The sequence below is a fragment of the Notolepis coatsorum genome (genome assembly GCF_963971535.1).
Source record: "Notolepis coatsorum genome assembly, chromosome: 3".
Lineage (NCBI taxonomy): Eukaryota > Metazoa > Chordata > Actinopteri > Aulopiformes > Paralepididae > Notolepis > Notolepis coatsorum.
In genome coordinates, this window is record NC_140167.1 from 73,603,520 (window position 1) to 73,620,377 (window position 16,858).

Consider the following 16,858-nt stretch of genomic DNA (forward strand, 5'->3'; position numbering starts at 1 on the left):
CCTTAATGTTGTTGTCTCTGAACACAGTGGGCACGACGGGTCCCCATCGACCCATTGTCTTAGGATCTGTGGTGATGGCAGCACATCATAAGTTGCCCTCAGGAATTTGATACGATTTTCCTCCTTTCATAAGATGTATTAAAAGTGAATGGTGAGACATCTGACATTTGGGATGACATTTTGCTTCCCAGAGGCAGACCGACACGCACGCATGCACGCACACACGCACACACACACACACTAAGTCTTTAAGAGCCTACTGACTAGGGATGGGTATCCTTAGGATTGTATCGATACTACTACTCTTATCGATACTGCTTAACTGACTTTTCTTTAAGTCTTTAAGAGCCTATACTGACAGAGTTAAGAGCCTACTGACTTTTCTTTAAATCTTTATAGAGCAGCAACAACGTTTCTCCATTTGCATCTGTCTTTGGCCATCTTCTCTATGGTCTCTATGGTCGCTCACTCTCTATCTACAGTACACTTGATACCCACCTATGTACCCTTATCAACACACACACATGCACAAACAAATACACACACACACACAGAGCAGGGCCATTGAATAAATTCAAAACAGGGCAAACATTCTCCATCACACAACACAACAACAGTGTCCATTGGAAGCTGTATAACAGGAAGCTGTATAACAGAAAGCTATATAAGCTAATATATAGGTTTCTCTCCTTCCCAGACACGTCGGCGGTATTGGAGCAGGCGGTAGACATGCCACGCGGGGTGTATGAGGTGCCCGTCCTGATCACCGACCTGCAATCCCGCGGCCAGGTCCAGGTTCTGACCGTTAGGGTGTGCCGTTGCCTGGGCGGCCAGTGTGTGGCTCATCGGAGCTCCGTCACCTTTGGCGCGTGGGGCGTTCTGGCCATGCTGATGGCCCTGGCCCTGCTTCTGCTACTCTGTGAGTGGCAGACATGACTACACACAATCCAATAGGGTTGCCTTTCCCAAGTCACAAATGTGTACATACCTTTCCATACTGAAGGTATATTTTTAGTATATAAAGGGTATTAGGAGTATATTTCTACCCATATTCTGAGAGTATACTTGCAATGTGTTTTCGGTACTACTTATACGCTTTCATTGTACTAATTCAAAGCATGTGAGTGTAATCTAATACTTAAAAGAACACGCCAACATTTTGGGAAATTAGCTTATTGTCTTCTCCAGAGAGAGACAAGAAGATAGATACCAGTTTCCTCTTCAGTAGAAAGCTATCTGGCTGGACGTTACGTTGTTGGCGTGTTCCTTTAACTAAAGTTATTAAAAGCTTACTATTTGGTAAGCATAAGTAACCAAATATATCAAAAGTATAATTTAAATATATTTAAGCACATCTTAACACATTCCCGGCCAGCCATTAGATGGGCCCCACTCTAGGAAGGCCACCTTTCCATTACAAACGTTCACTGTGCGTCACATTGTTTGTAGAGCTAAATCTATATTTTATATTATAGCTATGGATCCAATGTCATTGTCAATTGACAGTATGAACCTTCCGTTCAATATGCCATAAAGAAAAAAAATCATCAATACGTTCCCGTTTTATACCGTGGTGAATATTAGTGTTATATCGGAATGATCTGGGATAATTCCTGCAAAGCTATTTATAAGGCGCTAAGCTAATAACGTTAAATCGATTGGCGTATTGTCCCTACACAAGCTAAAAATCCAAATGCATATGATCTGTAGTATGTTCCATCATGAATGGATGATTGATTACCAATAACGGCATTTGTTATTACCACAACATAGGCTGAGCAGGGGGATGGCTATGAAATCCTTGCACGATCAAACTGAAATTGACGTCAAATTGTCAAATTCTCAACTGGTCTAGCCTCGGGACCCAACATTTTCCTTAGTCATTAAGTCGCAACCCAGATTTTTGAACCACTATGATTTATAAAAAATTTTGCAGTAATACGCAATCTTTCATGCACTGTTAAAAACATGAAATAAACACAAAAACTATGGCTAAAAAAATAAAATAATAAAATAATAATAAATAATATATGCTTCTTGGCAGACTTCTTAGCTTAACATAACAGACCTAAGTTTGGGGGAACTAATGGGATAACTGGGGTTGCAACAAAAGTGCAACTAGGGCTAAAAACCCAATGAAATAAAATTATAATAAATAATATGCTTCTTAGCGATTTCTTAGCTTAACATAACAGACCTAAGTTTGGGGGAACTAATGGGATAACTGGGGTTGCAACAAAAGTGCAACTAGGGCTAAAAACACAATGAAATAAAATAATAATAATAATAAATAATATATGCTTCTTAGCAGACTTCTTAGCTTAACATCCCAGGGAACTAATGGGATAACTGCGGATGTTGTTTGCTCCTGACAAGAGTCTCAAAGTCTGGGGTGATGGTAGACAAAGCAACTCTGAGGTCATGCTCAATGTCCAATCTGTTCCTCTGCTTTGTCTTCAGCTGGACCAGAGCTGAGAAGCCACTTTCACAAAGATAGGTAGTGCAAAAAAAAAGATAATAAATAAAATAAAATAAAAAAAAAAACATCCGCGACCCACTCAAAATGGCCCCGCGGCCCACTTTTGGGTCGCGACCCACCAGTTGAGAAACACTGTGCTAGATCATATGTCCATTGGCTGATGCCATATTCCTTTACTGCATAATGAATTCGGCGTCGCAAAACGTATTCTATGCGATCTGGTGAAGCCCTCGCTTACAAGGATTACTGCATTCTCAAGACAGTGCCAATACCAGGATCTGGCCGATACTGCACTTTCGGAGTCCCAATATGCCTTTTCCAGCCAAAATACAGCTCCGTGACATTGAATAGGATATTAAAATCGAATAAAAGAAAAAACTAGTTAAAAACGTATACGTGATTGGCCGTCAAGAGCTGGCTCCCAATCACGTATATATACGTGATTGGCAAGGAATGTGTTAAGTGCAACTTAAAACACACTAAGTGCAACTTAAGTGGTTTAAATTCAACACAACTTTTGTATACTTTTCTGAATATATATACCTAACTTTCCAGAGGGCAATTAAACTCTACAGCTTGTCACCTGTATTGTATTGTAATATTCTGTGTGTAAACATCAAAACAATGTTCCGCTTCCTTCCTGCTACTGCTGTGTAGGTATATTCTTTGTTTTCGCCTGCACCACGAAGGGAGATAAGATCTACTTGGATGACAACAGCGGTGGCATGCTGCTCAAGTCCAACACGGAAGCACCCGGGGAGGAAGTGGTGAGATCGCTTTACAACATGGAATTCTTTATGAGCCGTATGTGTGAAGGGGAGACTGGGTGTGATTTTACAAGCGTAGATAAGCCTTTCATAATCAAGTGTTCCATTTTGAGGTTTTGCAGATGTAAGTGTTACATCCTATGCCATCCTACAATATAATTTACAAGAATGGCAGCAAAACTATTATGAATGTCTGACCTCGAAGTGCGTCTGACTCTTAACCACCAAAAAAAACCTACACAGTCATGCCAGTTAGGGTACCTTGTGTATACTGCACCTTGTGTATACTGTTTACTTTTACTCTTACTCATAGTGTAATATATTCAGATAAAAATTCTTTATTGCCTATATTTATTATAACAAAGAAAGGATAGTTTATTTACATAAACAAAGGTACTCGTACAGAATGAATCAAATTAAAAGTCTTTAACACTAGCATAGCCATGGAGAAAATGCCACTGATTCCCGCCAGGAACGGGTCAGATGACCCGACAGCTAATATGAGAAATATGAGAAAAATAAACAGTGTAAACTATATAATTACCTCTGAATATAAAAATATGAGGTTTACCACAATGAAATGTAGGTTTGAGTGACATACCGGTAATATATATTTTTTTTATTATTTATTACAAAAAGTTTTGGATGGAAGAGCCACACATTGACGGGCAAAGAGCCACATGCGGCTTGCGAGCCACGGGTTGGCCACCCCTGCGCTAGACGCTCGCAAAGTGCTGTGACTTTCGTCTAAAATTCTGTCTAAAAGACTAAACACCACTTTACCAGAATTAAAAGGTGTTTACCTACGCACTTTCTGTTATAACCATAATGAAAACCTGTTTTAAACTATGATTCCATTCTTCTTCTGCAATCTAGATATTTACATATTTTCCCATTTCTCTCTTATGCCAGAAGTGTCCACCTTTTCATCCTGCAAAGATGTATAAAGGGTAGATGCCAAGCAAGGAATGTATGGCGAGAGCATGATAATAGATCAAGTGTGGAAGTGTGGAGTCAGTTATAGTCTCAGTTATAGTCTCTTAACACATTCATTGCCAACCACAAGATTAGTCGGGGTAACTCGCCATGCATTGCGTGCCAAGACCCGAGAAAACTCGGGTTTTAATCGTTATTTCTTTTATTAGTGATATCCATTCATTTTCATCCATCCAACCTGATGTTATCATTGGGAATGGGTCTGAGCTCGCAAAAGGACAAATACCGCCGCCTATCGTCTCCCGGATGGTATTGCACATCATTGGATTGGATTGACTGGGAATGTGCATCAAAAAAATTACTCCGGTCCGGGTCTTGCTTCTCGGGCAAGCAGTATCGTGTTACCAGATTAACTGAGGACCCTCAGAGCAGAGTCGATTATGTGTTTCGGACTATAACGTTGGATCAATAAACGCGATCGATATTTGGAATGGCGATCAGGAATTGGATTAATCTTTTTGCAGAACATCTGATGTGAGGTAAGGAATTTATGTTACGAATCTTGGGTTAATCAGATGTTCCTATCACCGCCATCGCAGTGTGTGTGTGTGTGTGTGTGTGACATTAGCACTGAGCAAGTCACTGAATAAGCGATTTTTCAGCCCGCTTTTGTATCGTGCATAAGGACACATACTGTATACTCTCAATAATCTAGCGTTTATTTGAAAACGATTCATAAATCAGCCGAAAAATTACAACGTGTTTTGTGTATTCCAGTAAAGGGCGATTATCGCGGATTTATCTGGAATTACTAGAACTCTCCAAAACTATACTCGAATTCAAAACGGTATAAATGGAAATGTACTGATGAAAAAACAATCCGTTTCGTACATGTTGACTGCAAGCAAGTAATTGATAAGCGACAGGTGTATTAGACCCATAGCCATAATTTAAGATATAGTTTAAGCGTTCGCAAATTTCCCCGTCCTCCCATTGACTAAAGCGCTTGCACGGAACAGCCTATTTTGGGCATAGGGGCGTGGCTCTGAATGTGTATGGTTTGAACCTGGTATGAACATAATCTCTTATCTAAAGGCATCTGAATAAGTTAAATCTAGGTCATTTGAATTTGTCAGCCAGTTGTTGAATTGAAGCAAAATCTCTGTCAATATGCAATTCTCGTAATGTCTGAATTCCGGCATTTTAAGGAAGGTGGATGATGCAAATGAGGGGTTTCCATTAATTGGCATCAGGGGAGCTATAGTTGAACTCAAGTTGACATGCTTGTTTATTAACTGCTTCCAGATGCAAGTTGATGCATATATTATTTCATTACTCTGGTATTTAGACTTGGGAGGTCTGGAAGCAGATAGGAGAGTCTTCTCTTTCTAGTAGTAACCATTTTTGAGTGGGAGGCAGTGGGAGGGTGACAATAAAAGCTCCAGACATGGAAATCTATCTAGTAGCCAATGAAATTGAGTAGTCTGCACAAGTGGATATTTTCTTTTATTCTGGGATGTTTGTTATTCCAGAGAAATTGGGTGATGATGGAATCTAGTTCTATAAAAAAAGGCCTTTGTTAAAGGTGCTGTAGGTTGTGTTTTTCTGTTTGTTAAAATAAGTGGTCTACATGTTAGAATAATGGCTCTACACTCCAACAGCCATCACTGATGCAGAGTGTTTGGTCAGTAACATGGGTCTCCCATTCCCTCCACTCTGCAGTAAATGGAAAATACATGTTCTGGTATCCCGTTCCCACTTTATCCAATTAGGAGAGAGGGAAAGAGGCTAGGTCTGCCAGTTGTTTAAACATGATTATAATCTGGCATTTGACATTTAAATTAAATAAGTCTTGTTGTACAGTCTGACATCTAGCTAAAAGCAAAGAAAAGTGCATTTGAACAATGAAGACAACAACTTCCATGAGCCCACCCTCCTTCACGACATCATCAAACGCCATTTTTACATTATATATTGTATGTTTCTTTTCAGAATGTATTGTATGTAAATGCACTAATTTCTCTCTACTTCTTTAGAAATCACCCAACCTGCTCTTGATTCCCTCTTCTGCCCTGGATGAAGTAGATGGCTCAGTGAAGGGGGGCAGCGCGGGGCTTTGGGAACAGAAGGCGACCACGTTGTTGCCCGACCTGCCTCTGATTGATCAGCAGCAGACGCAGCAGAGCATCTATCAATCCAGCAGACAGGACTTCATGACGTCTCAGGGACAGAACGGCCTCTATTGGTCGGGACACTACGGAACTGGGGGCAGGGGCGTGGGCGGGGGCGTGGGCGGGGGTGGGATGTACTCTGACTCCACTTTCTACAGGCAGTCCAACCTGAATATGCTCCACACCTGGGCCACCAACGGACTCTATCTGGACAAGGTAAAGCACACAATGAACACAAACATGTGTTTCTCTCTCTTTCTCTTTCTCTCTTTTAACTCTTTCTCTGCGAACAACGATTAAACTCGTTATTGGCCGCCAATTGTTGAACGCCAACAACGAGTATACTCGTTATTTGATCGTTATTTCTTTTATTAGATATTTCCATTCATTATCCATCCAGGGAGCCTGGTGTTATCATAGGGAATGAGTCTGAGATAGGAAAAGTCCAATACCGCCGCCTGGTAGGATGCGGCCGGTATTGCACATCCTTTGAAACTCTGTGTATTGGGCTGTGCGTCGATTATATTGGTCCGGGCGGACTTTTCTACTAACATGAACCTAGGGCTTCACCCGATCGCATTGAATCGTTTTTGGGACCCCCAATTAATTATGCTGTGGTGGGTTATGTCGTGGGCCAAATGGACATACGATCTACCAGATGGCAATCAAATAATTGGAATATTCTTTTTGGAATCCCACCGGCCACAGGTAAGAGCAATTTAACGTACATTTCAGCTTGATTGTGCCTTGTTCTCATAGCCATCGCCCTGATCAGCGTATGTTGTTGTACTAACGAATGCCGTTATTGACAATCAATTAATCAGAAACGACCCCCCCCCCCCTTTCATGCATTCATGATGGAACATAATACCGATCATATGCATATGAATTTTTTATTGTAGCGTGTGTAGGGACGAATGTAAAGTCAATGGGGTCGAGGTCCTGTCTGTACAAGCTGACTGAGGCTCACTGAAATGTACTTTGCAGTGCACACAAAGGAGATTTCAGTGAGCTTCACTTGTACAGACAGGAGCTCGACCCCATTTACTTTGCATTGGTTTGTGGCAAACTATCCGGAGCTAATAGAGGAACAACATGGATTGTGCTGAGAAAGGACTATAATGTAAAGGACTCTACTTATCAACATCATCACTGGTGTGTAAGAAATAGGACTGGGGTTCCAAAACTCTGAACTATCCCTTCAGTTACCTGAAAACACAATGCTGCTCACTGTTCACACTGGCCGATGAGACACTCACTACCTCTGATGCTGCATTAAATGATATACCGCTAAGTGTTGCATTTCTACTTCATTGTAACTGTGGAAGGATGACACAATGCAACTCAACTCTGGGTGTTTTCATACCAGCCTTGTTTAGTCTTGTTTAATCGAACCCTGGAGCGTTTAACTTACCCCCCTTAGTGCAGGTCGGTCGGGTTGGTGTGAACACTGGAATCTAACTCGGGTCCGCATCGTTTGAGGGGAACCTTGGGGCGTTTCATTTGAAGTGTGAAAGAAATTGAAAGCTGATTGGGCGAGTTTTTGGTGACATTTTCAAATCTATGATTTGTCATCATTATAAGGTTATTCTTTTTGCTGCTGGTAAGTTCAAAATAGCCAAATACAGTTGTGATCCTAAACAAATACCTTTCATGCATAATTCAGTAGAGTAACCTAGATATTTACAGTACAATAAGGTTGACAGGTCTGAGAGCGCACCTGACATTTTCAATACGAGGTTGACTGCCAAATAGTGAACAACACCACTTCATCACTGCTTTAATCAATCTTAAACAGTAACAGTAGATCTAGAAATACTATTTATTTATGTACCTCGTCACCAATAGTCCTCAAGTCCTCTTCTTGTTGATAAATCAAACTTTTGCCAAAACCGAAAAGTGCATTCTCCAGTGCATTATCTTGTTCTTTAATTGATGGTACCGCATGTTGATTTGAGAGATGCCATTACAAATTTGGTTTGCAAATACCACCAACAACTATGCAACATGAAGGGCTCATTGCAATTCCAGGAAATTGATGTGGCTACATTGGTGTAACCTGAGTGCCCCCTACTGGTTGAGTATCGTTGTTGTGTGTGCAACCCGGTGACAGATCTTTGATTGATTGATTGATTGAAAATGTTTAATTAACAGATTGCAGAATGGGTACAATACAGTACAGCTCAATACACACAATTGTTAAGGGGATGCAGACCAAAGAAAGGCTTTCGTCTTGTTTACATCAGGGTCCCCCATTTTCAATTCATCATAACATATATGACATACATGACATGCAGATACATTTACATTTACATTTAGTCATTTAGCTGACGCTTTTATCCAAAGCGACTTACAAGTTCTGTGCGACAAGACAGCAAGAAGGGTATAACTCTATCAGCTGAGTAACAATGTTCATCAAAGTGTTGCGTGTTACAGTGTAGGTTAGTTTATTAGGACAAGTGCATGACATTAAGGTTAGTTTTTTTTTTTTTTTTTTTTTATCATTTCAGATAATGGTTGAAGAAGTGAGTCTTTAGTCGACGGCGAAAGATTGGACGGGATTCGGCTGTCCTAACTGGGATGGGTAGTTCATTCCACCATTGTGGGGCAAGGACTGAGAATAGGCGGCTTCTCTTTGATGACCCTCCGGGAGCTTGGATAGGAGTAGGAGATAGACAGTACTGCTACATCTATACATTTATGACATACCAGATTTACAAATACAGTACTGTTTGTGATACAAAAAGAGTTTAAAAAAGAGAGTATATACATTTGACAAAGAAACTGTACATTGGATGAGGTGGGGTGGGGGGGGTTGGGTAGGTGGGATGGGGGTGGGACTGTACATAGGAGGTGGTTGGGTCGGTGGGGGGGTAGGCAGGCTGGGGGGGGGGGGTAACTGTACATTGGATTATCAACGAAACCTTACTTGGTCCCAAGAAGAGGGTCTCGTGTATTATTGGGTTAGGACATTTACATTGGAGGGGGTTGAGTTAGGACATTTACAGGGGCCAGTTTCGAATTGCAGTCTCCCGTAGGTGCTCCTTGAGCGTGGTTTTAAAAGTGGGTAGTGATTCACATTCCTTTACAGCTGTGGGTAGGGCGTTCCACATTGATGTGGCATAATTGCAAAACGTGTTTAGTCCCTTGTTTGAGCCGAATCTGGGTTTGACATGATTTGTGGAGCTCCCTCTGGTGTTGTGGTCGTGGTATTCACTAACCTTTGGGAAGTATTTTGACATGTACATGGGTACCTTAGTCGTGGAGTGTATCTTGTAGACCAGGCCCATTGCAAGTTGCTGTACTCTGTCGTCTACTCTAAGCCATCCTAGGTTGTCAAAGTGGGCAGGGGTGAGGTGGGTTCTAGGAGTACAGCCGCCGACTCCCCGACGCCAGAAAGGGCCACATTCTACTTCTCTGCTTCTGTAGACAGTGGCACATAATTAATCACCGGCAGTGAATTGGGAAATGTATAGTATTTCATAACATTTGTGCAACAAGCCAAGGTGGTGATATAATTTTTTTACTGAACGTTTGGTTCATTTGTCAATTGGCAACATCAAACATAAACAAACCAATAAAAAAGTAACAATTTTACCTTTGGACAATTTCAAACAAACTTAGTGTGAAAGTGGTCTCTGATGCACAGCATACATTCCACCCTGATAGTTGATGATGCTTCTTGTGTAAAGTGGTCTCTGATGCACAGTATACAGTCCATCCTGATAGTTGATGATGCTTCTTGTGTAAAGTGGTTTGAGTGCTGAAATGAGGCCCTGACTTGTGAAGGTGCTTTTCTTTTATGCTGCGAAACAAATTGCAAAATAAATTGTCTCATGGGGGAGATTTGTAATCTGATCTAATGTTGCCCGGGGACATTCGAAAAAAAGAAAAGAAAAAAAAACAATGGGAGCTGTTGACAGCTTTTTGATTGTGTCGGAGTTCAAATGCGGTTTGGGCAATGCTCCCCACACATGCCCCCATAGAGGCACAATGTTTGTTTTTTTCTGTTCTGTCAAAGAGATACTTTACTGGTTTGACTTATGCCAACTCTCTACAGCATTGGTTCTCAAACCTGTCCTTGTCAAGGATTTGCCTGGCAACTGGTGGCAATTTCAAGCCCTTCACTTTGCTTGCAGGCATGGGTGACTGTATATAAACAATATGTTTACATTATAATTTAGATTGTGTTATTAGAATCTCACAGAAAGCATTCAAGTGATTGAGTTGCACATTTAGCATAATTGATTGTTCCATGCTCCGATTATAATGGCTGTAATGCACTGTAAATTATGTTCATAGTGTACTTATTGCCTATAATTAATTGTGGAGCAGTTCAAGTGTAACAGGAGACAATGTTCCTCTGACCCAATCTTGTCATTTTAGATTGTGAATGCACACACTCACTTAACACTCACTTTAGACACTTTAAACACTACACCATATTTTATCAATTTACCGTAATTCCTCTAATAGTGACCCGGGCTTGTATTTGCTTAAACTGGAGCGGGTACCAGGCTTTTATTAGGAGGAGGCATGTATAAGAGAGAGGCCTATATTTCTAATTTTCAAACAGATATGAATAAATCAACATTTTGTGTCAGTTTGAACCCAGTAAAATGTACTGGGTTCATTTATTGAAACAAAGTACTGTATGAAATAGTAAACGGTGCAATTACAGGCGGTCACTGGTCATTTCAACGTTTTCAAAGTGAAATCCAGTAACTTTACCTTAGCAGCTCAGTATGCAGCTCAGTATATTAGCAACCCGGCTTGTATTAGGAGGTCGGCTTATAATTGCTTAGCTCAAGAGCGCACCCGGCCATTAATAGAGACCCGGTTTGTAATTGAATACCGGTCACTATTAGAGGAATTACGGTATTACAAAAAGATATCCATACCTAATTTGTGCATTTAGCATTTTTTTATTTTTGCATTTATGTACCTCATTGTCTGCATTTTTACTTCATTGTACTTTAGGTTGTACTTTAGTTTGTATATTTGTATATATATATTTGAACCAAGCATTTCACTGTAATGTACATGTACTTTATATGTGACAAATAAAAACAAACTTGAACTTGATAATGTTCTCACTGCCCCCTCCCCTCCTTTTTTTTGTTTCTTTCTTACACAGAAGCTGGAATATTTTGTTGGTGAGTCTGAGGAGCGTTATGCGGACGACCTGCTCCACGCGTACGGCTACGAGGGCGAGGGCTCACCGGCCGGCTCCGTGGGCTGCTGCAGCGAACTCGGCGACCAGGACAACCTGGACTTCCTGGACACACTGGGGTCAAAGTTCAAAATGCTGGCCAACATCTGCACGGACAAAGGGGAAGAGGAGGACTAAGAGGGACAACGGTGATGACAAGGGGTGTGTGAATATGACTGTAAACCAGAGAGGAGAACTAACAGTTGTGATCCAAGCAGAGACTGTGGCTCGGGGCGGTGGAGCGCTGACCTCTCCCTGACCCCACACCACCCTGCTGGCCTGGGATCCAATCCCAGGACAGAGTAACAGGGGGGGGGGGGGGGGGGGGGGGGGGCTGACATGGATATAAAGATATAAAGGTGGGCTGACATGGTGTCAGAACTTAGCTGAGCTGACTCACAAATACTACTGAACTAAAATGGCCATCATCGTCATCAGCAAAGACAGCTAACCAAAGGCCTATTTATCTCTTTGATGTCTGGTTGATCATCTTCCACGTGCCAAGGATGTACCGGGCCTTGACACCAGGGGGCATGTGCCACTGCGTTTTACTGTGGCATAGCTTGATGCTAGCAGCATATTACAGTATATTATACAGTATGTAACCGTTGGTGACGATCAGAGGAGCATACTTGTGGGTGACTGGTTGATTGGGTGCAAAGGTTGATTGGTGGTGGCTGGTGATTAAGACATAATGCTTCCGTAATGGTGCCGTTTTCTGCTGTCTCTAGCCGCGTCACAGTTATTCCCAATATTTAAAAGAAATTAAATGAAATTAAATGAATAGACCAATGAATAGAGATAACAGAAAGGGGGGGGTTATACAATGCACTTGTAGGCTTTAATGCCAAGTATTTTTCTATGGTGTCTAATATGATGAGATGTGTCATTTGTCACAGACCTCATGTTGCTGTTTGGCTTGTGAATAAGGGCGAGGCTCTGTTTGTATTATTGAGGTGATGATTCTGACCAACACTTGATGAGCTTTCATTCCAATATGAGATGAGACACTGTTTTTTTTAAAGGCACTCCGCAGTTTGTTTAAAGGCACTCCGCAGTTTGTTTAAAGGCACACTGCAGTTTGGAGAGAAATGTGTTTACATCTGCAAAGTCTGCAATGAGTTTACAATATAACATATGTTCGCTATTCATGTCCATTCTTAGAATGTCTAAATAAAATAATTTTGAGCCACTGTGAACCAAATGTAAGCCTAGAATATACCTCTTTGAATATAATAGTGGATTGTAAACCAATTTACTTGCCATTTTAACCTCTTTTAAGCCCGGAGCCCTATTTTCTGAAAATCTGCCTAAAATACATACCTAAGTAAATGGCATATTGCTCCACTTCTACAAGGTCCATTTGCATGTTCTTGGTATCTACTATCTAGGGACATCTATGGACCTCAGTGAATGTATTCCCAGTGTCAGAAATAGTGTGTCTATTAGGCTTGCTTAAATTGTGATGAAACTAAATATGAATTATGATTTTTCTTTGCATCTTTGACAGTGAATAACACCATGCTAAAAATGAACAGACTGATCTCGTTCAGTACCTTCTTGAGATCACGTGTACAGAAAATCTAAGGAAATTAATAAAGGGAAGATGATTAAACAGAAGGTTTTGTAGATACAGCACTGAATTCTCCCATCCGGACCAATGCAATTTGAAATATTATTATAGAATATAGAATAGCAGGCTTATAAATTACCTTATTATAGCCAATTCGCACATTTATGGATTGTGCCAAATCTTATATTTCAAATGCCCGAGTTCAACTTGGATTTAGTATCACCAGGCGTGCATAAGAACAGATAATGAAATCTACTGTATGTAGCCTACACAGTAGGTTTATTATTCTGGCCAATAATAATTTCAAATCTGATTGTTGCTACATCCTAAACATAGGGAAGAGAAACTAACTGCGCTTCAATATATGCCAATAACGTTACGTTTTGTGGTTTATTATCCAGAGTAATAAGAGATATAAAAAAATGCATACAGAAGTAATTAGCATGAAGCCCCATAGAGGCCTTTGGGAAGTGTCGTTCGTAAAAATTCCAACACTCAATGAAAGCTCTCGATGTCCTCTTAAAAATGGCGTCAAAAATTCCCGACGTATTCTTTTTTTCAAAATGGCCGACTTTCGCGAACTAAACAACAGAAAAGGGAAAAGGAAAATTTATCTAATAACACTTTAACCTAGTGGTAAACTAACGTATGATAATATACATTATAACTGCTGTTGTGACATGGTTATGATGTTTATACTTGAATACGTTTTGCCTGCCATGCGTTGAACGCCAACAACGGCGTAAATTGTTTTTGGGATCAATATTTCTTTTTTTCGCCATGGCATTCATAATTCATCCAGCCTTCCTCCGGACTGCAGCGGCACCCTGTCTGAGATTGCAATGCCTCAATACAGCCGCCTGGTGGATGGTCGGCCGAGTTACACTCACGTCAAACCGGAAGTGGCGGTCGGTGCATCGAGGAAATCCCTCCGGCAGTCATATCTTGTTACGGGACTCCAGACAAACACTCGAGTGCATTTGGATCGCTTTCGAAACGCAATAATCGATTTCGGCGTTTATTGCGCCATACAAACCGGAAATGGATCTAGGAGATCGGCGTCAAATAATTGGGATCTTTTCCTCCAGTCTCATCGGCGAACGGTAAGAGGACACTAACGTTATTTTCAGCCCGATTGTCCATTTCCTTGTTTGCAATCAGTCTGATCAATATATCAACCCATACTAAATAAAGCCGTTACTGACGATCAAGGAATTATAAACGACCCCCCCCCCCCTTTCCTTCACGCATGATGAAGCATAATGTATACCGATCATATACATTTGGATTTTTTTATATAGCGTGTATAGGAAAGAAAGCCAATCGATAATCTATCATATGCGTCAGGGCCTATAACTAGCCTTTTTGGAATTACAGCAGAAAAGCTTAAAAACATTTATATTCTCGAAGGTATTAACACAACAATGTATGAATGAAAAAATGTAACGTTCCCACATCCGGAACGATAGATAATCGATGTTGAATGGGCCATAGTAATGTCAATATAGCAATACAATTTTAAAAGTTATAGCCCTGCAAAGAAGGTAAACATCTCCATAGGGTTACAGTGCTACCAGACTGGGTACAATGATGGGCACAATGCCCGGCGCCCAATGTGTTAAGAGGTTCAAACAACATTTTAAGTAGTTTTGTAGCTTCAAACTGTGTCCCAGCCAGGGAGCCAATGTTCTGCAGATGACTGTTTATGCTATTGTGAAAATATACCATTGAATGATGTAACTTCTCTCGGGTTTCAGATTTCTCTCCCAAAACTGCGTAGTGCACCTTTAAGCCTACTCTTGGTGGTGGTGTGAAATAAAAATGAATAACGAAATAGCATAGCAATGTTTGAGGACGCAACCATTTGAGCAATACAACACAGAGGGAGAGTTGCGCTGAGGTTTTGGCACCGCAGCGATGTGGTTGCGGGTAGGAGTCAGAACGTCATCATCATCACGGCAGTGCCAGAATCACAGTGTAACGCGACCTCAAGGGTATTATTGCTCTCATACCACAGTTTCATCGACAATTATATTAATAGCAAACGCTTATTTTTTGCTGTTTTGCTGGCAGATGGTAGAGTGCAGACGTAAACAGAAATCGCTGGTTAGTTACGAGTGCATTATCAGAGATTTCACACTTCTACAAATAACCGCCTCTCCGCCTGTAAGTCACACGGCCTGAGAAATGGCTCTGCCACAAGTGCCTTATTACTGTAACAAGAACTGACCTCCACAACCAAAATGTGTCTGAAAGAAAGGGTAAAGCAGTAATTACTGGAAATGCGGTAATAACCTTTATGTATGTATACATAGTATCACAAATAACAAGTAATATTATGCTTGTCTGAACATTTATGTGTTATTCAGTGATATAGTTAGTAAGGAAACTATACCTTTATGGCTGTTTTTATTGTTGTTTCCATGAACACAGTGAATCATTTTCTAACTCATTAGATTAGATTCAAATGTATTAAAAGAAGTTTGGCATCCAACCAGGGTGCAAATGTAACAGTAAAGTGTAATAGTAATATACAATGTACAGGTGATTGAACTGGGTATGAAATATATAAATTAGTACACTTAACAGTGAATTTGAACTCATTTTGGTTCTTATCTATAAAGTAGACTAAACAAATAGAACATGGAACATATAAGATTTATTTATTCAATATGATAAGGGTAAATAATATGAGAATAAGAAGAAGTTCTGTGTTATAATTGTATTTGCCTACTGAATATCAAATGGTTTTTATAGCATTTTGGAATGAAATACTTCACCTTTGCTCTGATTGTTGCTTAATATGCTTGTTTGACATGGAACACAAAATGTAGAAAACAAAACATATTAGATCACCCTAGTAATATTGTGGTTGTTGTATAAAACAAATGGGAATCTATTAAAAATCTTGTTTTTCTCTTTCTTTTTTTTCAGTGTAAACACCTTGTGTCAAACAATACACAATTAAATCATCCCTTCCCCCAATGAACATTTGGCAGTATACAAATACTAATAAATAATAATAATAACATTTAAATAAATGACTACACAGTCACAATGCCTCTTCAATGGCACACAACTACACACAGTAAGAATATAACACAACTACACACAGTCACAATGCCTCAATATCACACAACTACACACAGTCACGATGCCTCAATATCACACAACTACACACAGTCACAATGCCTCAATATCACACAACTACACACTCACAATGCCTCAATATCACACAATTACACACAGTCACGATGCCTCAATATCACACAACTACACACAGTCACAATGCCTCAATATTAGGGATGTCCGATATTATCGGCCGACCGATATTATCGGCCGATATCGGCAGTAAAATGTGATATCGGAAAATATCGGTATCGGTTAAATTAAATAAACAATAACAATATTTGTTATATATGTATCCAGTGAAATTATTAGTTACCTGAAATTATTCCGTTTTTTGTAGTGGGAAACCCTGCATATATCGGTATCGGTTGATATCGGTTGATATCGGTATCGGAAATTAAGAGTTGGACAATATCGGAATATCGGTATCTGTAACTGAGGGGTACAATTCCCTGACTGTATTGTTAGATATGATATTTAATACCACTACCTCATGTACTTTAACTTCTGGCCACCCAGTACAAGATATAAGTATGATGAACACTTTCCCACCTGATGAAACGAACCAACACAAATGTACCAAATCGAAGG

General features: G+C 40.3%; 1 protein-coding gene across 1 annotated transcript in view; it reads left to right on the forward strand.

The window, feature by feature from the left end:
- LOC311225856 (desmocollin 2-like protein) overlaps positions 1-16,060 on the forward strand; it is a gene marked incomplete at its 5' end in the record, with an annotated part of 135,122 nt that extends 119,062 nt beyond the window's left edge. Inside the window, 4 exons of the mRNA XM_084311248.1 lie at positions 698-919; positions 3,137-3,246; positions 6,219-6,569; positions 11,491-16,060. Coding sequence (XP_084167374.1) covers positions 698-919; positions 3,137-3,246; positions 6,219-6,569; positions 11,491-11,703 — 896 coding nt within the window. The 3' untranslated portion in view covers positions 11,704-16,060. The remainder of the gene's footprint in view (positions 1-697; positions 920-3,136; positions 3,247-6,218; positions 6,570-11,490) is intronic.
- Positions 16,061-16,858: the final 798 nt, after the last annotated feature.